Source organism: Lepidochelys kempii, chromosome 4 (assembly GCF_965140265.1).
Source record: "Lepidochelys kempii isolate rLepKem1 chromosome 4, rLepKem1.hap2, whole genome shotgun sequence".
Taxonomy (NCBI): Eukaryota; Metazoa; Chordata; order Testudines; family Cheloniidae; genus Lepidochelys; species Lepidochelys kempii.
In genome coordinates this window covers 26,708,643-26,736,129 of record NC_133259.1, presented here as the reverse complement: position 1 = coordinate 26,736,129, position 27,487 = coordinate 26,708,643, and the positions used below count along the sequence as shown (strand labels likewise).

The 27,487-nt window shown below is 41.4% G+C and overlaps 1 protein-coding gene across 1 annotated transcript in view; it reads right to left on the bottom strand.

Moving 5' to 3' along the window:
• Positions 1 to 3,350: 3,350 nt before the first annotated feature.
• Positions 3,351 to 27,487, bottom strand: part of MTTP (microsomal triglyceride transfer protein) — a 38,776-nt gene continuing 14,639 nt past the window's right edge. The window contains exons 7-18 of the mRNA XM_073340774.1: positions 26,744 to 26,894; positions 23,078 to 23,235; positions 22,186 to 22,354; positions 20,721 to 20,828; positions 19,351 to 19,563; positions 17,973 to 18,184; positions 16,753 to 16,850; positions 16,532 to 16,653; positions 15,807 to 16,034; positions 8,162 to 8,286; positions 6,077 to 6,247; positions 3,351 to 5,025 (exon numbers count right to left, since the gene is read on the bottom strand). Coding sequence (XP_073196875.1) covers positions 4,857 to 5,025; positions 6,077 to 6,247; positions 8,162 to 8,286; positions 15,807 to 16,034; positions 16,532 to 16,653; positions 16,753 to 16,850; positions 17,973 to 18,184; positions 19,351 to 19,563; positions 20,721 to 20,828; positions 22,186 to 22,354; positions 23,078 to 23,235; positions 26,744 to 26,894 — 1,924 coding nt within the window. The 3' untranslated portion in view covers positions 3,351 to 4,856. The remainder of the gene's footprint in view (positions 5,026 to 6,076; positions 6,248 to 8,161; positions 8,287 to 15,806; positions 16,035 to 16,531; positions 16,654 to 16,752; positions 16,851 to 17,972; positions 18,185 to 19,350; positions 19,564 to 20,720; positions 20,829 to 22,185; positions 22,355 to 23,077; positions 23,236 to 26,743; positions 26,895 to 27,487) is intronic.

Here is a 27,487-nt window from a genome sequence, read left to right as displayed (position 1 = left end):
TGAATACATAGCACAACAGCACTCTGATCTCATATTTGATCTGTAGGTGCTGCAATACACAAATAATAGAGAGACAAGGTGGGTGAGGTAATAGCTTTTATTGAACTAACTTCCATTGGTGAGAGACAAGTTTTCGAGCTTACACAGAGCTCTTCTTCAGGTCTGGGACCACCATGGCTACAACACTGCATATAATAATAAATAACAATAATAAGACATTGAAATAAAAAAAAACATTCTCTAAAAACAATTAAGATTGCTAATACAGCTGTGTAGTTACCTGACACATCATTTACAAAATCTAAGCACTTAAAACCAGGGAAACGAGTAGATAAGCACAACCTAAAACTTACACTGTCCATGTAATAAATGCATTATTCTTATAAAAGAAAAGCTTTTCTCATCACAACACAAAAGCCTTAACTCTGCCCCCTGGATTATTGGGATTTTAATATATTATTTTAATCTTGATATTGGTATCTAAATATTTTCTTTATGGAATACTGTAAATTATGGAACTTTATCAGTTAAGACATTTTTCAGTTGACAGGACAATTTCTTTGCAATTAACATTTATAATAATTGTTTCTTGAGAAATGCTGAAGAGATGATTTAATAGGAAAAATGTATAATAATAATAATGTTAGTGATTTATGGGATGTGTCCTGTGTGGATTTGCATTTGAGGCTGCTTAAGCTGTATCGTTAATGTGTATATGTATTATTAATTTATTTGCATTTAGTTGCTTGGGTTTTATAAATGACTTGATAGGTAACTTTGTCTAATCATTTAGCAACCTAAACAAGTCATTATGCTGAAATTTTGTGTTTGGGAATTTACTGGGGTTTTTTAATATCTCGGGTTTTTGTGTTTTTTTGTTTCTTGGGTTTTTTTGGTAGGACATAAAGACCCAGTGTAGTAAATTTTGAATAAATGGGATGGATGATTCTCAAGATAACTAAGTTCAAGGAGTGAGCAACACTGGCCACAATAATATGAGCTCTTGCAGAGCCCTGTCTCATTCAGTCACACCTGCCAGGATGCTGTTTCACTGGGTAGCTAAATTAGCCATGCATACGCAGCACAGCCAAACTATGTTCTGATTCCTGGTTAAAAGTGCTAAGAAATATAACAATTTAAGTGTCAGACCTACCTCGTGTGGTGCTGCCACGAATGCCCAATACACTAGGTCCTCAACCTTTTCCATACTGAGACTCCCTTTGGACATTCCAAAACTTCATGAGGTCCTCCTCTGATCTACCTGGGATCCTCCTCCCTCTTAGCAATATGGGAAGGGCAGGAAGGGTTGTGATACCCAGACTGAGAACGCCTGTACTAGGTCGTAGTCACGGGTGTCCTTTTAAGGGAGGGACAAGGGACATTTCCATCTCAACTTTGAGCTTGGGGAGAAAATGACACTATACTACTTACAACCAATTTTCAGCCCTAGTTGGAGGGGAGAGCAGGTGGAAGAGGAGGGAGTAGTCAGAGACTGTAGCTTAGTGCAGCTCAGAACTTTCACTGCACCTTACCAGCTGATCAGCTGGGTAAAGAGGCAGCTACAGCCTCTTGCCCTCAGGGGTCGTTCTGTCCTTGTTGGTTCTGGAGAAGACACTGAGTCTTAGCAGCAGCTCTTCCTCTGTGAAGGAGGTTCAGGTCTGATAGGGGAATTGGAACTGTAGCGGGTGGGCACTGGACTGTACACAGTACTGTGGGGGGGGAATCTTGTGGAGTCACAATATTCATAATTAATACCTAGCTCTTTCATAGCTGGGGGTGTTTGGGGGCAGGGATATATGCTCTAGGGGATGTTTGGGAGGGGAGTTGGGGAAAGGACATAGCTTCAAAGGATGTTTTGAGTTGGGGGACCAAGACTTGAGGGGAGCTCTTGGGGAGGGGACTTGTGGGGAGACACAACCCCAGTGGCGGTCTTAAAAAAAAGACCCAGGCTTAAAGGGGTACCTTGTGGGAGGGGAGCTGTGGGTGGGAAGCCGCAGAAGAGCTGGGAGGAGGGCACAAACTCGGAGAGAGCCTTGAGAAGGGAAGCTGAGCTGGGAGACAGCTTGGGGGAGTCTTGGGTATGTGGGGAGCAGCAGGTTTGGGAGTGGGGGTTTGGTGGGAGAGAGAAGGAATATTTGGGGAGAAGGAGGTGTTCAGAGCCTTATTGGTAGGGAGCTGCAGGAAAGAAAGAGGGAATGTGTATGACTGGGAGACTCTGAGGAGTCTCACAGTATAGCTAGGATCTGTCTCCCCCACAGCTTTGCTGGCAAAATTACTCTACTGGCCACGTAGTGCATTTTCATCTCTGGATTGCTAACCACTTTACAAAGGTGAGTACATCTTAATATCCCAATTACACAATTGGTTGAAGCAATTTGTATAAGGTTGTGGTTTTCAACCTGGGGGTCCACAAACTATGTCTAAGATTTCCAAAGGGGTCCACACCTATATTTGAAAATTCGTAGGGGTCCGCAAATGAAAAAGGTTGGAAACCACTGGTATAAAAGGTATTGTGATCTAGTGGATTAGGGATGGGCTACCACTCCAGAGATAAGATCTCTGTTTCCAGCACTGCCACAAACTTACAGTGTAAAATAGTTTGACAAAATTTCTTTAAACTTTCCAGACTCCATCTTCTTGACCTTCAGAGTAACCATGCCAATTTTCAGACCAAACCAATTTTCCAAGCCAAAGATGTAATGGAATTAAAACAGGGCTATATAATGGAAGCTGGTCACAACCCTTATTATGAATACCTGTGGGTTGTGTTTGGGGTTATTTTTCCCTAATTTGACTTTACTTTCAACTTTTAAAAAATTATCATCGGATATTCAGTATGTAGCACAGAAATGTGATTTGCATCTGTTCAAATTGAATTCAGCTCCAGTCAAGTTCCAGTTGACATTAGCATACTGGGAAAAGAACAGTCATACCAATTGTAATTGATTTGGCTAGTATCTTTCAAGATTTCTGGTGCTGGTGTTGAAGATTGTTCCCATTCACAAACTAACTTATCTTTCTGTTTGAATCCTGAATGAAGTGATATATCTGTGTTTCCAGTGAGACATTATCGCTATAATAACTGTGACATCACAATGCAAGCCTTATAATGTCTTTGCCGGTAAGGAATGAAGACAGGCTTTCAGCATTCTGCATCGCTGGAGAAGTATGTTTCCCCACCCTCAGAATAGGCTGACAATCTACAAGGGGTGCCAGGAGCAGGAAAGGGCCTGCAGTACTGCATGCAGCAGCAGAAGCAGAAGGAACTCAAGAGGTGAGTGTCCCCCAATTACCACCCCTTAGAGAATAAAACTACCCAAAACACAAAAATAACAAACCAAAACCAAGAGTGAAAGAAGGATTTTTGTTTATTTTATTTTGCCCCATTTTATTTTTAGGCTCTGGCAAAAAATGTGCTTTTGCATCAACGGTGTATTTGGGAAATACAGTAATCAACCCATAAGTTCCTGTTTATAATTCTAAAACAAACAGATTAGCTGTTTGCATTGAACAGACTGGCAGTTTTATATCAGGATAAGGATTTGGGGGTTGGGGGTGTGGGTATGTGAGACAATCCAAAAGCTTTTTCTGCCAGATTTCATTTTCTGAAATGCAACTTATCCAAGGTTATTTGAGCCCAGCACTTACACTAGACACCCTGTCGCATGGAATTACAAATAATGTGGATCACTTGAGGGATCAAAAGAATGGGAAAGTAATATGTTCTGTGATGGGAGATATTTGTTTGTTTATTACATTGTAATAACTGCAAAATGATTAATAAATACAGGGTTTTTTCCAGCCAAGGTTGGTCCTGATCCTGTAAAACCGTTACTCACACAAATGATCCTTACTGTCCTGAGTAGTACTATTGATTTCAATAGAACTACTTGTGTGAATAATGATAACTTAGGCTCCTCTTTTAGTCTAAATAAGTAATCTCCCATAGAGGAGAATACTAGAATTTTCTCTGTCCTTACAGAACCTGCTAGATGGTGCATTCCACAACTCATTTTCAAGTCTTTAAAACTAATCATATTTCACACTGTTGCTACAGTGAGTGCTCATCTCTAGAAATGTGCGTGCTTTGATGCCCCATAGTTACATGAAGTTTCAGAGTGAGCTCTTCAAACATGATCAGCATTGGCTTAACTTTGCTTCCCATTGAAGTCAAGAGGCATTTTCAATTTATGTCAGTGAGAGAAGAGTTAGGCAAATGCGGAGCACTCTTGAAAATTTCATCCTAAATTTTTAATCAAACATGTCTAACCATAGCACTATAAAAAAAGACAGATAATACTTATGAGACTAAGGCTCTAAAAAGTTGTAAAAATACACCCTGCTTTTGATTAAACAGACAGACAGCCGTAAGCGACCAAGAATTAATGGTCCTTCTTAGAATGCTGCTGCTGTGTATTTAAATGAGAACTGGTTAGTTTTTTAACAAATGGCTGCCTCTAAATGTATTTATAAATAATCATTCTTTCTACAGCATAATTGTTCTTACTGAAAATCAGAAGCATGGGCTTCTGTATTCCCACTTTGAGAAAAATATGAATGTCTTTCTGCTATTGAAAAAAAAAATTACAGATCATACCTCCTGAGGGGGAGTGAATGGGTTGCCTCCAAATTGTTTTTTGTTTTTTTCTTAGCTTTTTACAAAAGTCTTAAATATACGTAAATATGTAAACACTCTGCACATAATAAGAGTTTGATCCTGGGCCTGTTGGAATTCAATGACAAACTTCCCATTGATTTCAACAGTGCAGGATCGGGGCTGAGCTAGTACAGTACATGGACGCCTAAGTCATTCAGGGGGCCATGGATTCAGTAAAATGAAAGAAGAGGTGCCCATTTCAAAACCAGCTGTCAGAGGAGTCCGACTGAGTGCTGAAAACCTTTCTGCACATGTTGGAGTTCTCTTGATGGAGAGGGTATTCAGAACCTGCCAGCAGTCTGACTTTTCCTTTCCGAGAGGTGTACCGTTTGCCAGATGGCAGGCTTTCGTATTTAGTCACATATTGCCTGCAAAGACACAACATTGTTATCTAGTATAGCAAAACTGCTATAAAATCTGCACCCATACGTGTGAATCTAGGTAGGGGCATACCATATCCATGCCTGATTGATTGGTTTCAAGGGGATTAGTGGTTTGTATATATAATCAGCATACATATCTAATACCGTATTTTCAGAGAGATGGGATTCCTGGGAGAGCTTTAGGAAATTCCCATCTATTGGGCCAATCACTGTACACGTTGTCCTTTGGCCAAGAAGCACTGAATGGAAGCCTTTCTCACAGGGCCAGAGAATGCTGTCACAGACCATTCTCAAGTTTTAGCAGATCTGTAGCAATTCTTAGCGGACCAAGACCAAAAAGCAAACCTAGGCCTCTTACATGGGAATGCAGTGCTACACTTGCCCATTGGAAAACATCTTTTACTTTATTGTATAGTTATTTTAAATTTCAAGGTGGAAAACTGACCATAGTCAAAAAATATTTCCAAACATATTGAAGTACTGTATCTATTACAGAGCATGATAATTGAGCTGAGCACTAAATATTCTTGCTAATTTCACAAGCATCAGGAAGCAGTAAGTCATAAAGGCAACCTTGCAGGCTCAAGTCTAAGCACTGCACCGTCACTGGCCTAATGAACAGAGGATAGACATTGCTGGTCGTGCTTCTTTGTTTGACTCTCAGATTTTTTCACCATCTATAATGATGACATGTTAGGGTAATTTAGTGGGTTATTTCACTTGGTTTTTACTTCTAAAAGCTGGGTGGAAAATCTAACAAAAATGAGAAATCAAAGCAAGTGCAGTGGTGGTTGTCAAAGTTCCTACTAAACATTTATCCATATTTCTGGCATGTTGTACATCAGAGATGAATGGCATTAGCAGAGACATTTGTGTGTGAGAGTGATCTTGCACTGCACTTGCTTGTACTACGCTTAAATCTAGTCTCTGTTTTTAATCCCTCATGTTTGTGAACATAGAACACATGGAGGGGGAAAAAGTTTTGGAGTCCCCAAATGGTTAATTGGAAATCTCAGATAGTGTTTTTATTTCTTACCTGAATGGAGATTCAATATTGTCCATCTGCATGCAAACTAAAAATGGATATTCTGAAAACTGCACTGTGGAGATGAAGTTTAGTGTTGCCTCTGTTTCAAAACTGGTTTCCATACCAGCCTTCACAAAGAAGGAATCGACAACGATGTTACCAGCTACCACCAGGGCTCCCCTAGTAAATTCAGATATTAGAATTTATTATTAACAGGGCTCAGAAACAAACAGGAGGTTAAACTGCAAACAGTTCTAACACTTGAACAGTATAATCCTGACTGTTCTCTTAGAGTTTGTTCTCATGTAAGTGTAGCTAGAGAACTTCAGTTGACACCATTGTCATGGGGATTGTGCACGTATGCATGCACACACCCACGCAGAGAGGTGAAAACAGCCATTAATGTTGGGTGAATTATACGCTCTTTGGAACATGCATTCTTTATGACTGGCGCTTGCTGCAAAAGCATGGTGTGTAGGCTGTTGTGATGTCCAGGGTTGATTCCTCAAAGGGCCTCCTTTAGTTATCTACCTGAGGAAAAGAGAGATGTAAAATACTACCCTGTTGATTTGGTAGTATTTTATACTCACTTTGTTCTGGTGCAAATGACCACACCAGGTGTCTCTGGCAAATCAGACCCAAAGTCTTTGCTCACTGGCATTTTTGACAAAGCTGTCCAGGGCTTTAAGAACTTACAAAACATCACTGTCGGGGAGTAAAACTCAGATCTGGTGGAAATGGGACCAGGGGAGATGCACCCACTTACACTAGGAAGTCTCTGTTTCAGGGTTATCTTTGAGAGCGCTGACATCTATTTTGTCATTGCTTTATTGGTCTCCAGTCAAAAACCATACTATACGGATGGATAAGCTTCACTCACTATCTAGGAGAGGGATCCTTGCCATTCAAAGCTGGTAAAATCAGTAAGGTGGGGCTAAATCTATTATTGACAGTCATTATTAATTTCATTAATGTAAAACACACTACCCGAAAGCAAGTTGTGTTTAGATCTTGTTCAGTAAATCATAAGTTAACATTAACAACCTTGCCCATTTTCACTCTTCTCTCAAACACCACCCCTTTTGGGCTTCATCATGCTTTTCTCGCACATCCGAAATGCCCATGGACGTCAACACAGCATGAGGGTGCTCAGCATCCTACAGGAAATGCTCGGCACCTTGCATGGGCAGACACCTTTTCTACCCCCTTTGGAGACCAGCATCTCATAATTCCAGTTTCCATTCAGAGGGCTAAAGATGTAATTCTTCCAAGAGAGGCCACATTCTTACTTCTGGTCAAGATTGAGTGAGTCACTTCTGCAGTACTGCTTCAAGCTACAGATCCAGTAATATCAAATCCACTCTCAAGTTCTAAAGAGGCAGCGTAATCTATCAGGTCAGACATGAGTTTGGAAGCAAGGAACTCCTGCATTTTAATCCTTATTCTGACACTGATTTGCTGTATATTGGGTAAATTACTTGATCTCTTTGCCTCTTTCCTTCACTTTAAAGTGATGGTAATTATTTCACAGGTGAGGATTAACTAATTAATTAGGGAGGTAACATTTTCAAAAGTAATTGAGGCACCTAAGGGCCTAACTCCCACTGACTTTCAATGAGGCTTAAGTACCTGTCATTTTTGAAAATGGGACATAGGTTCCTAAATCATGTAGGCGCTTTGGAAAAATTTATCCAGTGTATTTATAGCTCTTTGAAGACCTGGGGTCAAGTTCGGTTCTCAGATCCACTGATACAATCTCACGGAAACTGGTGGAGCTGTCTCAGTCTAAAAGAGGGCAGAATGTAGCCTTTGAAGCAATAACGTTCATTCAGATTTTCTATAATAGGTTAAAGGTGATTTGTTTTTGTATATTTTCTTTCCCTGGCATTTTCAAACAGACAACATACTTATTGCCACATTATTTTCCCCCTGAAATGCGAATCTAATTTTAAAAGGCGTTTAATATAACTGTCCCTTAATTTTAAAGAAAATGCAAGGTTGCTTCTGTTTTGAAAGCCTCAAAATAGACCAGCTCATTTTACATTTTTCGTATTTCAGAGTATAAGGTTACAGCGTGCACTTTAAGTATCTCACCGGTTCTTAACACTGGTTTTGGATTCTCTGTACCAAAGACTGAACTCCATTCCACCTGAAATGTCAATGGCCAGACCACCCTGGAACTCTGCACTGGCCTTCAGCCCAGACTGTAACTGAATGACCTGAAAGCATAAAAAAGCAGAGATCACACTCCATTTTGCTAAATGTAGATCAAAACGGTGTTCATTTTCTTTTTTCTTTGAGGACTGTTCAAGTGGGGAGGAAGCACATGGAGCTCCCCTCTGTCCTCTTCCATCCTTGTGGATGGGCATGGACAGAACTTCACTGCAGAGCATATCCTCTGTTCTTGCCCAGCACCTTTATGAAAAGGAGATAAGACTGGGACCCCAAGTGTGTCCTTCCTCCCACTCCACCCACGATACAGCATTACTAGTCAGGTGCAGAACAGGGAGCGTCCTGCCCCCTTCTTGCAAAGTGTGACAGAGCTACCATACAGGCCTGCACTTCCCAGGAAAACCACAGAGGAATTCATCCGATGAAGTGAGCTGTAGCTCTCGAAAGCTCATGCTCAAATAAATTGGTTAGTCTCTAAGGTGCCACAAGTCCTCCTGTTCTTCTTACTCTTAGTTTGTCTTGGATGAGCCTGCCAGTTGGGAGCACCCAGTGCAGAATTTTGCCCCATAATGGCAATAAAATACCCACTGTTGCCCAGCAGGACCATCGAGAATGATACAGAGCTATAGTGGAGGGATTTGATCTGAAGAATCAGGCGGCTACCACAAATACAAATCAAAATGCCTTTGATATTTTGCTGTCAATGCACTTTTTGCCAGCATTGGGCATACTTATGGCTGCTTGAAACCTTTACAGCTGGACTGGAAATGCATTGCCTGGAGTCAGTTTCGGAAGTGATAATCGCTCAGCCTCACAGAAGCTTGTTACGTTTGAAATTTGAGAGTCAGCCAAGTTTTTAAAGTTCACACCACTGGGTAATCTGATTTGCCTTATATAACTGCCCCACTCACCTGAAAACTAGACAGTCTAATTCATTTTTTTAAAAGTACATTTCAGTTTGAAAAAGGGTGATTTAGGCCATAACACCCCCCACTTCCACCCCCAACTTTGCAGTGTCAGTGGCTGGCACTAATCAGTAAATCAAACTTATTGCTTAGGTCCATGGAACACCATCGTGGAGAGAGAGGTACAGCTTAGTGTACTGAGCACAGACCAGGGAGACAGGAACCCCCACGTCTAATCCTGGCTCTGACACTGATTCCCTCTATGGCCTTGGTCAAGTCCCTTAGGGCCTGATCCTGAGCCCACCGAAGTCAATAAAAAGACTCTAATTGACTTCACTGGGCTTTGGATAAGGTTTTTAATCTCTCTCTTCTCAGTTCACCTTCTGTACAGTTAAGATGCAGATTAGAGCTGTGCAGAGGATAATTACATTTCATGAAGGATTTTTAAATTTGGCTTCATTTTGAATTGGAATGAAACAAAAATTTCAAAATTCTCCAATAAGGTAAATTTGGGCAGCGGGGGGGAGTTGGATCAATCAAAATGTTTTGTTTTGTTTTATACTTTGTTAAAAAAAAACATTAAAATATTTCACACAAAAAACAACCCCAAAAGGTTTATTCTGAAAAATGTCAAAATGGAACATTTTGATATTGTCAAATGTTTTTGTTTTCACCAAAACAAAATGTGGGTGAAATCAACAGGGATTTTGCAAAGCATTCTGATTTTGAGGGACCTGCATTTTCCAGCAAAAAATGGTTTTGTTGGTCTTCTGAGCTCTAAAAATGATCAGTTTCTACCTTATGTAGAATTAGTGAATTAAAGCAGCACTCTGAGCCTCACTTGGGAGAAGATAGTGATTGCCCAGTACATTTTTAATTTTTAAAAATGGCCCCCGGAGCACCTCTCTCCGGCTATTGATGTCTGACAGGCAGCCTAGGCCTCCCTTGTGGCAGCAGCAGGCGGCAGCCAGGCGTCTGAGGGTACGTCTGCACTGCAATAACTCACCTGTGGCTGGCCCACATCAGCTGGCTCGGGCTGTGGAGTTATAAAATTGCAGCCCAAATGCCTACGCTGCAATTTTATAGCTCCACAGCCCAAGCCCCATGAGCTGTAATCAGCTAACACGGGCTAACCGTGGGTGTTTTATTGCAGTGTAGACATACTCAGAAGCCACTGGGTTGGGTATAAAGACCGTAGCCTCCTCCATTCCTTCTGGGGCTTGAAGAAGCAGGATCAAGCTACACCCTCCTCCAAAAACACCAGCACTAATGGTGGGGGCAGGAGCCTATGTTCCCTTTGCATCTGAAGGAAATAGCAGGTGTGGGGCATGGGCAGATGGGCACTCTGCCTGGAGGAACAGTCACAGGAGAAATGAGAATGGGAGCAGCCCCTTTCAATACAATGGGAGCTGGCTTCCCATTCCCCTCCATTCAGGCAGAGGGCCTGTCTCCCCTCACTGTTGAGGGAAGAGGGGCCTGTGGCTGGCCAGCCCATCTTTCACCCCTGTTGTCCTAGTGAGATGAATTCCCTCACACCGAGCAGGGGTAGTGGTGTGTGTGTGAGCGGCTGGCCAGTGGAGGATGTACACACAAGCTGGTGTCTATTCTTAGTGAAATCTGCTGCTCTCTTTCTCTGTTTCCCCTGTGCCCAGGGCTCTTTGGGATGGGGATACTTGTCCTCCCCCATCCCCACCGGGGTCCCTCCCTCTGCCAGTATCTCTGCTCCTATATTGTTCCCTGTATTACTGCAGCATGCAGGAGTGTTTGATGCTTCTACCCCCCTTGCATTCCTAGGCTGGACAAAGGGATCTCTCTATGGCCTTCCCTTGCTAGCTGCTCAGCAGCCCTGCTGTCTCCTGCGGAACAAGCTTGTAGGTTCCCTCCCCAACTCAATCAGCAGGGGCTGGTGCTTAAAGAAGTTGATTGGGGGGAGGGTCTTAAAACCTTCCCCTCACAGTGTATGGAGCCTGGAGAAATGTGGTGACTGTATCTGGTTACTTCACCTTTTAAGGTCTGAATCATTCTGTGGAGCAGAGTTCAATCGGCTTGTCACTTGGCAGTCAGTTGCAACTGGAGTGGGCTGGAGATTTAACCTAAGAATGCAGTGGGCTTGGATGTAGCTTATAAACAAGGATGCCCCTCACTAGCCTGATCACATGTTGTTGTCCTGTTTTCTTGTTATCTAGTTAAAGTCATTGTGTGAAATCCTGGCTCCCCTGAAACGAAAGGGAATTTTGCCATTGATTTTAATGGTCCCAGATTTCACCCATGGTAGCTAATTAAAAATGCCTGGCTTATTTGGATCTGGAGACATTCCATGCCTCTCTTTTAAAAATTAGAACCAGACTGGACTATAACTGAATGTATGTGAGGGTGTAATAGCATGCATTCTGAAAGTCATTTGTGCACAAACAGGGCAGCAGATTTTTTGAGATGCATGTCAAATTGCACTTAAGTATTTGAATGAGGAATCAATTTGCAAAGGCTGAATTATTAAATTTAACAGTTACTGTGGATGTGATTATTTAGGACATCAGAGGCTGCAATAGTTAAGTTAAATTTGCCATTAAAATTCAAAGAATATATCATGAACACCCGTGTCTCTTTGTTTAATGTTTTTATGAGACTTGAAGACAAAGTTGACCTGATCATCCATTACTTACTCCAGGGCTGAATTCTATCCTCAGCTAAACATGTGCAAATCCCATTAAAGTCAAGGGAGTTGGCCTTTTAGAGGCGCTCCTTTCCTTTGCCTTTCTATTTAAAGCTTAACAGCGTTCTTTGTAACAGAAGACATGATATGAAAAACTGGGATCAATGTCTTGGTACTGATTCAAAATGCTGAAGTAGACCACATTTCAACAAAGACCCACTACGTACTATACTCCTGCAATGGAACGCAAACGGCAGGGCTGAAAAAGGCACTTATTTGCGGGGGGGGGGTGTCTGGTTTTCAAATGGCTGCTTTGACCTCATAAAATATTCAGTTTCTCTGCTCTTCTGGCAGGTGCGATACCGAGAAAATATTGTTCCTACACCCAGGAGCGTTAATGCAGGTGTCTTTGGGGGCTCAAAAATAATTCCATGAGAGGTGTTTCTTTTATGAAGGGGGACTATAATTTGCCACCCTGTCACTCTTAACCTTTGAACCAAGTTGGGAAAGGTGGTAATAGATGCATAGTGCACCCTGAGGATATTTGTTTGTGGATTTTTGGAATATTCTCTCTCACAAAAACACCGCATCATGGGTAATGGGCAGGAGCAGGAGTTTAAAGGGACATCATCAACTTAGAATTCACATCTGTCTGAGAATGCTGTTGACTATAGTAATGACTATTACAGCTGAAAGGAGCAAATGAAAGAAAACTATTTTTCCAGGTATTTTTATGTTGTATATTTGACAACACTTTGTGTGTAGTCAATTTCACTTTTCACCTGTTTAGTCAGTTAGCAGTGGAGCAATTAGGACCTGAAGTGATCCATATAAAGATGAACAAAAGAGAAGAAAAACCTTTATAACAGTTCTGAAGGACTTTAAAAAAAACAACAGAATATACTGTTTCAAGAGTCCCTGTAAAATAGAATATTCTGAAATTAGTTTTCAAAAGTTTAATTGGCCAGTTTTAAATTCCTCCTTTCAGCTTTCAAGTCATCCTCCTATAAATAGGATAGCAACTGTGCTATCTACATCCTTTACTGTTACACATTTGTTCCCTGTCTGTGCTGAAACAATATTGCCCCAAACCATGACTCACTGTGGATGGGGCTGGCAGGTAACTGACCACTGGCCACTGTAGAGAAGGATGAACAATGTTATAAACTCTTTTATAAAGCCATACTGTTGGTCAGGATGGTTTTATAAACTCTTTTATAAAGCCATACAGTTGTGTGCCACTCTCCAGGCTGGCCCAGGAAACAGAGTTAGTGCCCTGGAAGCAAAAACCATGGGTAAGAAGCTACGTGAATCGTGGCTATTGGTGCAATGGCATCAGCACAAGTGCAGGGAGTGACTCTTTTCCTCTCTCAGATCTAGATTCTTAAATGCCAGTCTTACCATTCAATTCAGGCTCCATCTACACTTCTGTTTACATTGTTTCCTGATAGAGTTCTAGTTCTAAGCACAGTTCAAAGGCACTTCAGGTGAAGATGTTTATAACGCAGTATAGTGGGCCTATATGGAAGTGGCAAACCAATGTGAAGGCTGTTTCTAATCTTAAGCATGATTGTTAAAACTAGTCTCAGTCACTTGCTGGAGGATCCTCTGCTCCTTGAAGTCTTTAAACCACGATCTGAGGACTTCAATCGCTCAGACATAGGTGAGAGGTTTATCGCAGGAGTGGGTGGATGAGAGTCTGTGGCCTGCATTGTGCAGGAGGTCGGACTAGATGATCATAATGGTCCCTTCTGACCTAAATATCTATGAATCTATGAGAAAAAAAGTTTAGCCTGAAGCTTTTTTTTTTTTGGTGAACAGTATTGTAAACCAGTTGAGGACCCTGTGTGGATGGAGCTTAAAAGGATCCGGTGATTTCTTGGCTAGGAAGGATCAATTGAGGTATCTGCTACCTGGAACCTAGCTTGCTTGAGCAGCAACTGTGCACTCAGTGATACAAAAGAGAAAGCAGAGAGTGATCCCATCTGCTCACTGTGCTGTTACAGAGCTTCCATTGCCAAGGCTTCCTGAATTTCAGTGACTGACCTCAAATGATATGCCCTGCTGTTGTGAGGGATGGCATGCAGCTCCAACACTGGCTTGCCCTGCACTCTTACTAGGTTGTCTGAAGTTAAGGAGCCTGGAATCCACTGGCTGGCAGAGTTCTCAGGGTGCCTAGCCAAGTGATTCTGCCAGAATATTTAGGGAGCTTTGTGCATGCACGGCAGTTGGAAAGATTTAGTTCTGGAAACACGGCCCTTATGTGATCTGAGCTTGAGAACATAAAGGTCTGATCATGTTTCCCACCTGCCAGGTTTGTAAAATAAGTCACTGACACGCTGTCTGTTAGTTGGACCTCTGGCATATAATCTTGTTAGAACCCAACCCGTTTTCTCTGTGAACTTTAGTTCACAGTTTGTGCACTGGGTGTGAAACTCTTAGCTGACAGAACCATTTAAAAGTGGCTGTGCTTGATTTCAAATGCAAATGCCAATCCTCTGCTGCAGAAGACTTGGTGCTCAGGATCATTTCTGGTTGGTATTGCTGATCATTTCTGGTTGGTATTGTGTTAGTCTGTATTCGCAAAAAGAAAAGGAGTACTAGTGGCACCTTAGAAACTAACCAATTTATTTGAGCATGAGCTACAGCGTGCATCGGATGAAGTGAGCTGTAGCTCACGAAAGCTTATGCTCAAATAAATTGGTTAGTCTCTAAGGTGCCACTAGTACTTCTTTTCTTTTTAAGGGTACAGTGTTAGTCAGACTGTCTTTGAACAGTTTGGCATTCTCCTCCACCAAAAAGTAGGGGAGATAAATGAGATTCTATGAAGTGAAAAGTTCCACGGCTGGAGCCTCTCTGAACTTTTGCACTAGGAGCTGTTTGCACTATGCTTGCCCAGTAATCCAATACAGTACTGCTTTGGGATAAAACTGGAGCCTACAGTTCTTCTATAGGTTGAGTTCTACCATTAGATTTACCAGTTCCACATATCTGTATTTAAGCAGAACAGAAAAAACAGTCCACATGCTGCCTCTTCGCTCTAGGTTAAGTGCTACTCAGATGCATGGTTGTTCCATATCTGAAGCTGGGTTTAGTGCATATGGTGTTGGTTAAAGATGCAAAGATTATCTGCAGTGCTGTTGTCGGCACAGAATAATAGATTCAACTTTAAATCCCTGTTTTCAGATGGTTATAATGTCCGAACCCTTCACCTTTGGTGATTTCCACCTGAAGAGGAATTGTTTGGGAAAGTTTGACCAAATATAACTCAGTGGCTTGGCGATACAAGGACAGTGAAAAACACTCACCCCATCACATGCAAAGAAAAAACCTTGTAACTTTTTTTTTAGCATCGCTGGTGCCAATTTGGTTGAGGGAAGAATGGTTACTGAGAAGAGCCTTTTTGACTTCCGATGACAGATCATTTTGATGTCACTGACTTATGAGCCTTTGAAAATTGCACTCTGTGAATTCACAGTAAATTCTGAACAATGCTAGCACTAAGCTTGTAAAGTGAGCCGTTAAGGAAGATCACATGGTGCATGCAAGCCTGGGTAACTTAGCTGAGCATTTGACAAGATGAACAAGATGGGTCTCAGATCACTGGATAACTTCTGAGCTATAAAAACAGATGGCTGTTGGTGAGCCCTCCACTTTAATAGGAACTGTACATTACAAAATAACTGGTTAGAGAGTATATGTTGGGAAGCTGGAGGGTTTTTCCGCAGGGAACTGGTTTGTTTTTTATAGTAGTAAAGTGGTTTTTTAGAGTGATATGTATTTGCAGCCTTTATCTTAACTCTTTTTCTTCTATCCAGGCTGATTTCCTGTCTTCTGATTTCATGCACTACATAATTTCCCTTTGGATTGAAAAGTAAGCAAAGTCTTATAGACTCTTCAGTATCAAATAAGTGGAGCAAACAGTCAGATTAATTTAATGTGTCTGGAGGAGCGTGTGGGTGTGTGTCCACCTGAGAGACAAAAAAAGTTTAGAATGAGATATTAGTACCTGTGAGTAATCTGTCAGAAGGATAAGTCCTTTCACCACATTCATAGAATCTCCAGTTGCCGAGATCATTTTAGACATTAAATCTCCATACCCCTGGAAAAAGGTAACGGGCCTGAGTTGAACATCAAACAAGATTGCTGACATGCCAGCAAAGGACTCCAGGTTTTCCTCGCCTTCATCAGCAGATGCAGCTATTATGGCTTCTAGGCCTTGAGCTTCAATCACAACCTAAAAGGCAAAAGTGAGACACTATCCATGACAAAGTGCCCGATCTGGAATTTTAAACACTACAAGAATTTCTACTACAGAAGAGTTGAAATTTAAAGTTAACTTAATTTTTTTTAAATTTTACTTTCAGTGAAAAAAGCATCTGATCATAATATAACAGTGTTTCAAAGCAGTAGGAGAAACAGACAGTAAAACAGTCTCATAGCAACTATTGCCATTAATTAGATGTGGATGGAATTTGCGCCTAGCAGGTAGACTATATAGTCTTTCCCTAGAAGTAAAACTTTGGATCTGTTCTATAAGGAACTGCCTTTCTTTTGTATAATACATTTGCCTCATTGTCAGCAGTTTTTTCTGTTATTGGCATATTCTCTGCCTGACGCAATAGTCCTTAAATGCACAAACCCCCATGGTTTTCAATGGGAGATACATTAGTTTAAAGGCTGCAGGAACAGGCCATATGCTAGATCAGTGTTTACATAGTGCATGGCAGTTACCTGGCTGGCATGAAGGTGAGCATTTTTATTGAAAAGAAAGATGTTCATGTTACTACTTCTTAAAATCCCAGAGCCTGAGTAGAGGATGTCAAGGCTGTATGTGGATGATGCATCAGGACCACCTTAATCGACAAAGACACCAAATATTAATAATGCCTGCCACTAAGTCAAGTGACCAGCAATATAAACAGGCTTAAAAAGCTATTTTTCTGGTTACATACGTGTCACGTAGCCAGAATAGGCAGAAGAAGACCCAGTCTTGGAGAAGCGATCATAGTTATGAACAACCATGTCCTTCAGAACTTTACGAATCATTTTGCTGCATTATTTAAAAAATAAAACAAAACTAATTTGCTACTGCACTGTCTTCCATGAGAACATTAAGACTGTCAGCCTATTGGGAAAGAGAAGATTTAGCTTTGCGCAAACTACTCTATGCCTGACTCAAAGCCTACTGAAGTCAATGGGAATCTTTTAATTGACTTCACAGGGCTTTGGATCATCAGTTCCTAAAACCTGAAGATAAATAGATAAGGGATAATAGATGGTATTTCAGAAACTGCCTAAGAAATTTAGGAGCACAAGTCCCATTGAATCGTTTAGGCACTTTTGAAAATTCCACCCAGTGTTGATTATTTCCTTTCTTTCCTGAAAGAATTTTAAGGTCCTAGATGGACAAACCCCTGGGGAGTGAAGTTCCTATGCACAGAACAGGTGGTATCTGACTTTTTGGTGCTTCACTTTGCACCTTTAATGTTCTTTTGAATGTAAGATTCTTAATCTGTCTATATAAATTGATATTTCAATAACAGAAATGTAAAAGATTACGACCGGAAGATTTTTTGTTAAATACCTGGCTTAATTGTTGAGATACTTTTATAAGGTCTTGGCCACAGATCTGGGTTTGGTTGCAGGAAGGTTATCAGTTAAAATGGTTTTATTTGAAAACTAACAGTCTAGAATGAAAGATATTTCAATGATTTTCTTTTAATGCTGCAACTTTTCAAAGAGCTTCACCTTCCGGAAACACAAAACATAAGCTCCATCGAACATCAAGAATGAAGACCAGGTGGGAAGATTTTCAAAGGCATAACTGGCAGGAAAGCACCTAACTAATCGAAAATCAGCAGGGAGCTAGGCGCCATTTGTGCCTTTGAAAATCTCCTGTCAGGCGTTCAGTGTCTGCCCCTGGAATATATGGATTTATTTTAAAATGTCAGTAGCCAAAAATAGAAAGATGAGCATGTGCCCACTTATGATCTCTTAAAAACTACACATTATTTAGCTATTAACTGAATATGCTTTGTTTTTATCCCGTCACATTAGTACGGAGAGCAATAAGTAAAAAACTGTTTGTTTATATCTGTGTATGCCTGTACATTTGTGTGTGTGTGTGTGTGTGTGTGTGTGTATATACACACATATATTAAACATAATGTACCTTGCAGGCATTTCAAAATGAAGTATATCTTGGACTAATGAGAGCATGTACTTGTTCATTTCCAATGGTAGTTCTCCAATAGAAAGCAAGAGGTTTTTCACTTCCATGTAGGATGGGTTACTGCTGAAGATGATGGCAGCTGCCGTGGTTCTGAGGGTCTTTTCATAAATTTTATAATTCTGGTGATAAATCCTGTTCATGGTTTCCTTCACCTAATCAGAAAATAGAATATTCACCTAATAAATCACAGGTATCCATAGAAAATGTACAGCTTGGAATCATACTAATTTATGAAGTCAGAGATGCAAACACATAGCCTGAATGCTGTCAAGTCTAGGTCCATAGCTAATACATTCAAGTATGTTTTAATATAGTGCTTTTTATGCTCCCTGTGTCACTTTACACAATAAACACTAGTAGTATGGTGATTGTGCAAGGAAATGGCACAGCCATTATGTTCTCAACAATAGCTCATACGCACAATAGCTCATACTTACACATTAGCACTGTCAGGAAGATTGTTGGCCAGAACATAGTGGAGGAGAACTAATACAATGCTGACAATGGCTAAGGAGATTTCTATAAATGGTTAAGAGAAGAGGTTTCTTAAAAGTAATCATACATTTCCCACAAGCTAAGGATTGTCTGCTATTGAGGTATCTTACCATGAAGGACTGCAGAGCTACTTCCTAACTAATGGAGTGACAGAGAGCGAAGCAGTCATGGCCTGCTGATGGACTGAGATGGTTGCGTTGTGAAATTGCATCATGGCAATGCAAGGTCAGCAATGGTTGGTGCAGAACAGCAACAGAAGTACACAGTGCAATGCAGTGATGTCTGGATCTCGCTCTGGGGTAATCTTCTGTAGTTCCATTTGCCATCATCTCTCAGTATTCCTCTTAACCTATCCCTTTCCTGGCTGCTGGGAAGGAAGACAGAGGTACCTCTCTCTCCTCCTTGCCACCCATTTTCCTTAGCTACTTGGGGGGCAAGGAAGGATCCTGTTTACTCTGATTCACATGTTCAGCATTCCCTCTAATGTCTCTTGTGTGCTACACAGCAAAGTGAGCATATCTGTGAATGGAGTTCAGATCAGAGCCGGGATCTCCACATGCTGTACCATAATTGTTGCATGTGACTCTAGAGCCAATTAATTCTAGATACTGCTCAATGGGAAGAGAGAGAGGTATAGAGATCAAAACTGCCATGAACAGTTTTCTGGCTACACCATGAGAGGGTACAAAAGACCATTTATTGAAAAAAAAATATCTAGTGTAAATTGAAATGGGGTGAGACATGAAGAATGGGCTCCACTTAATTTACATTTGATTTTAAATGTCCTCTCTTGTACTTTTTTCCTTGCAGTAAATCTTCTCACCTCACTGGTGATGAAAGAGATGCCATATCTCTGCAGAGCAGTGACAGCAATGTTACTGATGGGCCCTTCTCCTGACTCAGCATATTTTAGCAGCAGTGGAATTCCTTCAGGCAGAAGGGCGTTCTTCATTGCCAGCAGGTACATCTTCACATCATCCTCTTTCTTTGCCCTGTCTAATCCTCCTAGGATCAGCTTCTTAGCTCGCACAACAGCCTGAAAAGAAAATAGATGCCACATTTAAGACTTGATCCTCCGAGCTGCTAAGCGCTTCCTGCAAGGTGCTAAGCGTGGTCAATGCCCATGTGAGTTGGAGCTGCAGGACTGGGTCCTGATACTTTTGGCTGGTTGAAAACATAGTTTGTCACATTTAGCAAAGTTACGACTTTTCAGCTGCATACTGAAAACTTCCTTGAATCGACAGGCATGCCCCGATGCATGAGCCCTAAACATGCCACTCACTTAGCATGCACGTGTTGGTTCAAGGAACTTACAGACTCCACTGTTGAGGCCAACAGACACAATTTAAATAATTGTGACAGAAAAAAATGACACGGGAAATGTTCCTTCTTGCCTATTCACACAGTGGTATAGGAATGCATGGCACTTAACAGAAAAATAAAAGGTGTAAATCCTTGGGTGCTGGCTGGATGCTCTTCAGCGGTGCAAAGGAGTCATACATCCAGCAGATCTGGCCAGCTGAGGACTCCTTGTCCCTCAGGTTGCTATACTTCTTGTCACGACCCATAGAATGGCATAGAATCAGTCCTAGGAGCTCCCTGCACTGAGCACAGATTAGATACAGTCCAGCACTGGACCAATATTCCTGGTCCAGTGAATTTGCTGTTTCTATGTTTTAGGTAGACCCTGACTGCACAAAGTTTTCAGGGGATACCAAAAACTTCTGCAAAACCAGACAAAAGCACCATGTCTACCGCCAGGCTCGGAACATACAGGCATTTGGGATTAGAGAGAGGTCTGATGTTAGTTACCCTAGTGTAAATCAGGAGTTGTTAGAGTTATCTGCATTCCCAAAAGACGTAACGGAGATCAGAATCTGACCCCCAGGGCACAAAATAAAACCTGTTCTAAAGGAAGTCTGTCCATCACATTAGGTGTCTGTAAGCTATGTTAAAAACCTGAGGGCAAATTCTGAGAGATGCTTGCATGAATTTTAGGGTGACCAGATGTTCCGATTTTATAGGGACAGTCCTGATATTTGGGGCTTTGTCTTATATAGGTTCCTATACCCGTCCCGATTTTTCACACTTGCTCTCTGGTCACCCTAATGAGTCTCCCAATACTTTCAGCAGGGGTTGTGCATGTGCATCCAATGGCAGAATTTGGCCAGTAGAAAAACAGCAAATACTTACTGGAAGTTTGCAGCCTCCCTTGTCACACAGCTTTTTGATGAGTGCACCAACGATGATGGTAACAGTTTCTCTGATTTCACTATTTCCAATCTGGCCCTGGAATCTATTCTGGTATTGAAAGGGAACACTGTTAGCCTTCACATCTAAATAGAATGGTACAAATCCTGCAGTGTGCTGAGCGCCCTTCACTCCTGTTGACTTCTCTGGGAGAGGAGGGTGCTCATCGCCTCACAGGATCGCACTCGTACTCAGCAGAGTACTGCTCTGCTGTCGGGTGTAATAAATGTAGTTTTTTTCCTTTTAAGTTTCATTCAGAATATCTGGCCCAGCAGTTCCTTATGAAGCTGATGTTTAAAGCCTGATATCAACAGATAATAGAAATACTTAGCTCTTATATATTTCATCTCTGAATTGGTATACTCACAAGAACAATTTGTAAAATGTTGCTTGATCTGGTAGTCTCTAGGACAGGGATGGGCAAACTACGGCCTGCCAGCCATTTTAATCCGTCCCTTGAGCTCCTGGTGGGGAGCGAGGTATGGGGCTTTCCCCGCTCCAGCCAGGGAGCAGGGTTGAGGGCCACTCTGTGTGGCTCCTGGAAGCAGCAGCATGTCCCTCCTCCTGCTCCTACGCATAGGGGCAGCCGGGGGCTCTGCTTTGCACACTGCCCCCACCCCAAGTGCCACAGCTCCCATTGGCCGGAAACCACGGCCAATGGGAGCTTTCGGGGTGGTACCTGCGGACGGGGCAGCGTGCAGCAGAGCTGTTTGGCCACGCCTCCACGGAGGAGCCAGATGGGGGACATGCCGCTGCTTCTGGGGCCACTTGAGGTAAGTGCTGCCCTGAGCCTGCACCCCTGAGCCACTCCCCAGCACCCCAACCCCGTGCCCCAGCCCTGATCACCCTCCTGCCCTCTGAACCCCTCAGTCCCAGCCTGGAGCACCTTCTTACACCCCAAACCCCTTATCCCGAGACCGCACTCCCAGCTGGAGCTCACACTCCACCCTCACTGCCCCAGCCCGGACCCCCCTCCTGCACCCTGAACTCCTCATTTCTGGCCCCATGCCAGAGCCCACACCCCCAGCCAGAGTCCTCACCCCCTTGCGCACCCCAACCCCAATTTCATGAGCATTCATGGCCCGCCATATAATTTCTATACCCAGATGTGGCCCTCGGGCCAAAAAGTTTGCCCACCCCACTCTAGGAGAACTGGGATGTATCTACATACTGTTACGTAATAGGTTTTCCGTGGTGTAAGCAGAGGTGACATTTTACAAAGTAGATATAGGTTCTGCATCTGAAATCCTATGCATTGTGGGTACTGTATGAGCCACAACCTGCAGCAGAATGTGCACACCTCAAAGTTGTGAGGTGCTTGGACAACGCCCCTTCCCTCCCCTCTCAGTGTGGCTTAGGCTCTTTGAGTAATAAATTAGCTTGTGTTTTTTCTGCCATTTTGGCTTACAATTAAAGATTTCAGTAGCAACTCATTGGGGTGAGAAGCAAATCCACAGGCATATAGGAACCGCTCCTGTAGAACAGAGCTGCTTCCATTCTTAAAGTCCAGGAACTCCAGCATAGCCTCCAGTGAGGCTGGGGTCTGAGCAGAGGTTACAGCATCCACCAGCTGAGGACTGTAAAGGGAGGAGTGGAAATTAACACGTTATTGAAGTGTGTTAGGCAATGTATTGAAAAGACACTGCTACTTACAGAAACAAAGAGGTTGGGCTATTGACAGGTCTTATCATGGCAAGTAAATCACAGGTAACATTTATTACTCTTTTTGGCTGCTACTGCTTTCAGCATTTACATTTTTAGCAAAACCAGTGCTCCTGAAATCTTCCAGAGCAAGATAGTTGAAGGACAGCAAGGGGTAGCCATACACTTAGATTATATTTTGTTTTATGCCAATACAGAGGAAGAGTATGACAAAAGGCTTAGAAGTGTTCTGAGTGTTTTAAAATCCACAAGATTAAATCTGAAAAAGGAAAAGTGTGTCTGTAAAAGGAAAAGAGCTATAACTCCAGATGAAGGGGTTTCCACTCAGCGTGAGTTCCAGCTTTGATTCTGTTGTTTACCAGAGACCACACTGTCTGGGATGCTATACAGTTGCCAGAGGCATCTAGGGGCTGAATAATAAACTGCAAGAACATGTTATTGCAGAAGCAAACACTATCATACAAAAACTTCCCCTTTCATGTAGATAGAAAAAGTGTTAACTATTACAGATCTAGCATATCCCTAATATGACTACACATGTATGTCTATGAGTTACTCCCTCCCATGTACCCACCTCACATTTTTTGTGTTTTGTAAACACTTTATTAGACCATAAAAGGTTGCTCTTGGTGACTTACAGTACTGCATTTCTTTCACTTCTAAGAATTTGAAGTATCTCCTCTTTTGTAGCTTCCCTGAGGTTCTGAATAAAGGACAAAAAACTTCTTGTTGCTTCAGCTTTGGAAAGGTTTTCAGGTTCTAGTTGTTTCCTGATAGCCTGCCAGTGCTCAGAAATCTGCAAAATAATTAAACAAATTGATGTCAAACCTTACGCACTGGTCTCAATTCTCAGAAATCAGTACCATGATAGCTATGTTGAGTATAGTTTATACTAGCTGAAATCTCATAAACTGGAGATTCCTTAGATAGATATCACTTAATATGCCTCTGTTATGGTACCATGTGTTCCTTAAAACTTTTCCAGGTCTCAGCAGCCTCTGTAAATATAGTGTTCATAAAATTTGGCTCTAGTTTTCTTGAAACTTCACGACAGAAAGAAATGTGAAATGCCACATTGAAATTATTTTTAGAAGGTGGCACTTCTGCAAGAAGCCTTTGCATATGCCCCCGTAAGACTTTCCCTTTTCTGTCTTCTACAGTTGTGTATGGTGAAGAGGGGTAGCAATTTGTAGCTGCTTTATAAAATGGTAGTTAGCAGAGTATTGGAACCAGGATGATTTTGCATGCTTTCAGTTGTTGAATCATTAATAATATTTTACATGTATATAGCACGTCATCCCAAAGTATCTTTAAAGTGCTCCACAAACTATACAACTGAAATACATCTACCTCTGCTGTGGTGGATAGCAATCAAGTGGGGCACAGCATGCTGCACAACAGTTGTGGAAGGGAAAGGGGGTGAAATTTAGGCCAAGATAAAGAGCCAGTCAAAAGTGATGCACCAGCACTACAGGTAAACAAGAACTGCCATACTAAATCAGACCAATGGTTCCTCTAAGTCAAGTATCCTGTGCACAAAGGTGGGAAGTACAAGATACTTGAGCGGGAGGGGCATGAAACCCTGCAGTAGGCAGTTGTGGAATAATATGTCCAAAAGAAAAGTTTCTTCCTTCCTTCTGTGGTTAGAGATTAGTTTATGTCCTGAATTGTGAGGATTTATATCCCATTCAATTGTTGTCATCCTCTCTCTCTCTCTTTTTTAAATCCTTACTATTGTACCTCCGGATGTTCCTGTTATTGATATAAATGTCCAATCCCTTTTTTCAATCCAGCTAAGCTCTCTGCATCAATTTTATACATTTCCAGACTTCCCATTGCTGTATTTTAGAAGCCCATGTTCCACATTAAGAAATTTAGAGGTTGAGAGGGTTACTTTCTTTCAGACACCTTTTGTAAGAAATCTGTACAGGTATTTTGACCTTTTCTCTGTTCTATCACCTGCCTCCACTTCTGTTATCTAGTATTATCTAGGACATTCCTTGGTGAAAACTCATCTGTTCTTTTCAGCAGTGTTTATTGCAGTTCTCCAAAGTGGGAATTCACATCAATACCAGTTCAATCTTTGCTAAAATATTCTATCTTCACAGGGTTTGTATTAAGCTAGAACACTTGAACCTGCCTGCAAACAGAAGTATAATTTCAGTGCTACAGAGTGTAATTCCATGAACTGTAACAGACAGTAATTAGGCAACAATGGCAGAGGCACTGGATATTTCCTGGGGATTAATGACCATCTGGGAGGAATAGATGGCCTGGGGCTGTTAATCTCTGCTGGTCACTGATACCCAGCATCAAGGTCAATATTGCTATTGTAAGCTGAAAATGAATAAATATACATCACAGAGAAATGGATTTTTGTGGTGAGTGACGCACTTTGGTTGGTGTGCTCTAGACAATCAATGTCTTTTACTTTACACTAGGTTACTCTAAATCATCTTTTAACATTCATCCAGCTTTAATGATTCTTTTGCATCTTCCGGCAGCTGACCAGTTTGAGGAGGTTAGGCCCCAAGAAGAACTTGGGGTCTCGAATTCATCTGGTCATTAATTGCCAGGAAATGCTTCACCTGTTGCAGTTAGAAATCATGTAAAATGGATAAAGAAAAATTATAATGCAGTTACTATTTTTATGTGTTGACAAGTTAATAGTTAAACTACATGAGAAGCAGCTTCAAATTTCAACTGTGACGCCTGGGGAAAGTTCCTTAAGCCAAAATTTTCAAATGTGCGTGACTAAAGTAGCCATCTTAATAAATGGCTTGATTCCCAGAAATGTTGAGCACCCATTTATATAAGAACAATGATTGCTCAGTACTTCTGAAAATCAAGTGACTTATGTGAGGTGCCTAAATACGGATTTGCATGCCTAACTTTAAGCTTCCAAGTTTAAAAATCTTGGCCTTTTTTTCTCTGTATCTAGGTTTCCTACTTGTAAAATGGGGATAATGGTTACTTTTACTAATCCTAACCACACCTAAGTGATCTAGGTAATGTCTGTGAAGGCCTTTGACAATGTAAAGGTGTATGGCATACTATATCAGAGTGGTATTAATGTATATTATGACATGGAAGTACTAAATATTATGATGTTGCTGTTCTGGATGTAGTGTTCTGTTTATAGACCCAGTCTTTGTATAGCAGTTACACTCGAATACAGCAGGGAAGCAGGACTCCATTGTCAGCATTCCCCTAGGTTTATAGTGAGAATGTCATGCCTCATTCCTCATGCACTGCTCTGTAAAGATACCCAATGATTTTTAATTTGGCCTGGAAATTATCTCTACAACTATTATGACAAATTCAGATCCAAACTATTTGACCTCAGGTCTCGCAATAAGAAGTGAGAAACTGTTCAGTGTAAACATTCATAAGCAGAACCCCATGGTGAAGGAGGGCACCCCTCTTTCTCAGCTGTCTGCCTCCCATTGATGTACCCGCACCTTCAGAACTTCTTTACTACTCATGCAATATCCCTTCTGTTTCAGATTTCCCCAGCTTATGTTTTTTTAACTTCTGTGCAGCTATACAAACTCTAGGAAAAAAGACAACATTACAGCATGATTTTACTGCCAAATAATTTACACAGGCTCCAGGACAGAAAGGTATTTTAAGTGCATGAATAGACCATTAAAAGTGCTTAAAATGATGCACATACTTCAGTATCTTGCTGAATTGGAGCCATACCTTCCACATCAAAAAGTTTTTAGAATCATAACTTCTAAATTCTAGGATATCAGTTCACTGAAAAAAAAAATCAGTTATCATAGTATCAGTTAAAATATTTGTTGATAATATCAATACACTTTTTTAAAGTAGCTTTTATCTTAGATTTTGCTAGTGTGTAAGTCAAATCTCAAAAAGCAAGATTGTTTTGCTCGAGGGAGTGGGAAGAAAGGTTAGACTTTCAAAAAAATACATATAAAAGGCCCATTTTATTTTAAAGTGATTCTAATTAATACATTTAAGAATTTACTTGTAAATTCTCAGAAACTTCATTACCTATTGTTAAGAATATGTGCTATAAGTTTAGAGGGAGATACATGATATTATTCATAGAATACAAAAGGGTTTAATTCCACTTCAAGTGCAAAACTCAACTCAGCCTTGGTTGTTGACTCACTACAGCACTACCATAATGTTCAGAAGTTTGGGGGAATTCCTGGGGCATTTATAATGATATATTACACATCTTTCTTTGGCATATTTGTTGGATAGAAATTTCTTTTTCAAACCTGTTCTACTCACCTCCTTGAATTTAAGTCTCTAACCGTGTGTTTACTTACTGAGGGACAGTTTTTGCATTCAGTCTTGACTGGCTCTGCCACTAGTGGAAGTGCTATATAATTAGGGTCCAAAGTCTTGATAACGCTGGCAACCTGCTTCCCAGCAATCACTCCAGGGCCAGCTTCTGTTGACTTCAGTTCCAGTTTCTGCCTGCACAGCCACATATTGAAAAAACACTGTTAAGTCGGAATGTGTTTTGAAGAAATAAATGAATCATGTCAAGAAAGAAATATATTATCCCATTGATGTGAATCATAGAATCAATTAATTTCTCATTTGAGAAGTTATAGGAAAACACTGTAAATCTTTTTTCCATTTTAAGCTATCAGGAGGATTTAACACTAGTGGAGGTGTTGCTGGAGGGAAATGGAGGAAATTGATCTGTCTAATGAATAAGGTGCCCAAATATTAGGCTATTTTCTGGGATTCAGCTCCATAACATATGGGAAACAGCCTTCCAGAACTTGTAGGTGTAAAAATAATGCTAAGGGCTTGTCTATATGGAGACTTAGTACACTGCAAGCTGGGGTGCAAATCTACAGTGCACTAGCTGGTTGTGCACTAATTGTCCACGTGGACCCTGCCACCCAAACAGCAGTATGTCAATGCTCACTGTGGATCTTTCAGTGTGCAGCAGCAGGGTCCACAGGGTGAATTTGTGTGCAGCACGCTAGTGAGCTGTACATTGGCACCTTGGTTTGCTGCACACTAAGTCTTAGTAGACAAACCCTAAAAATGTTCCT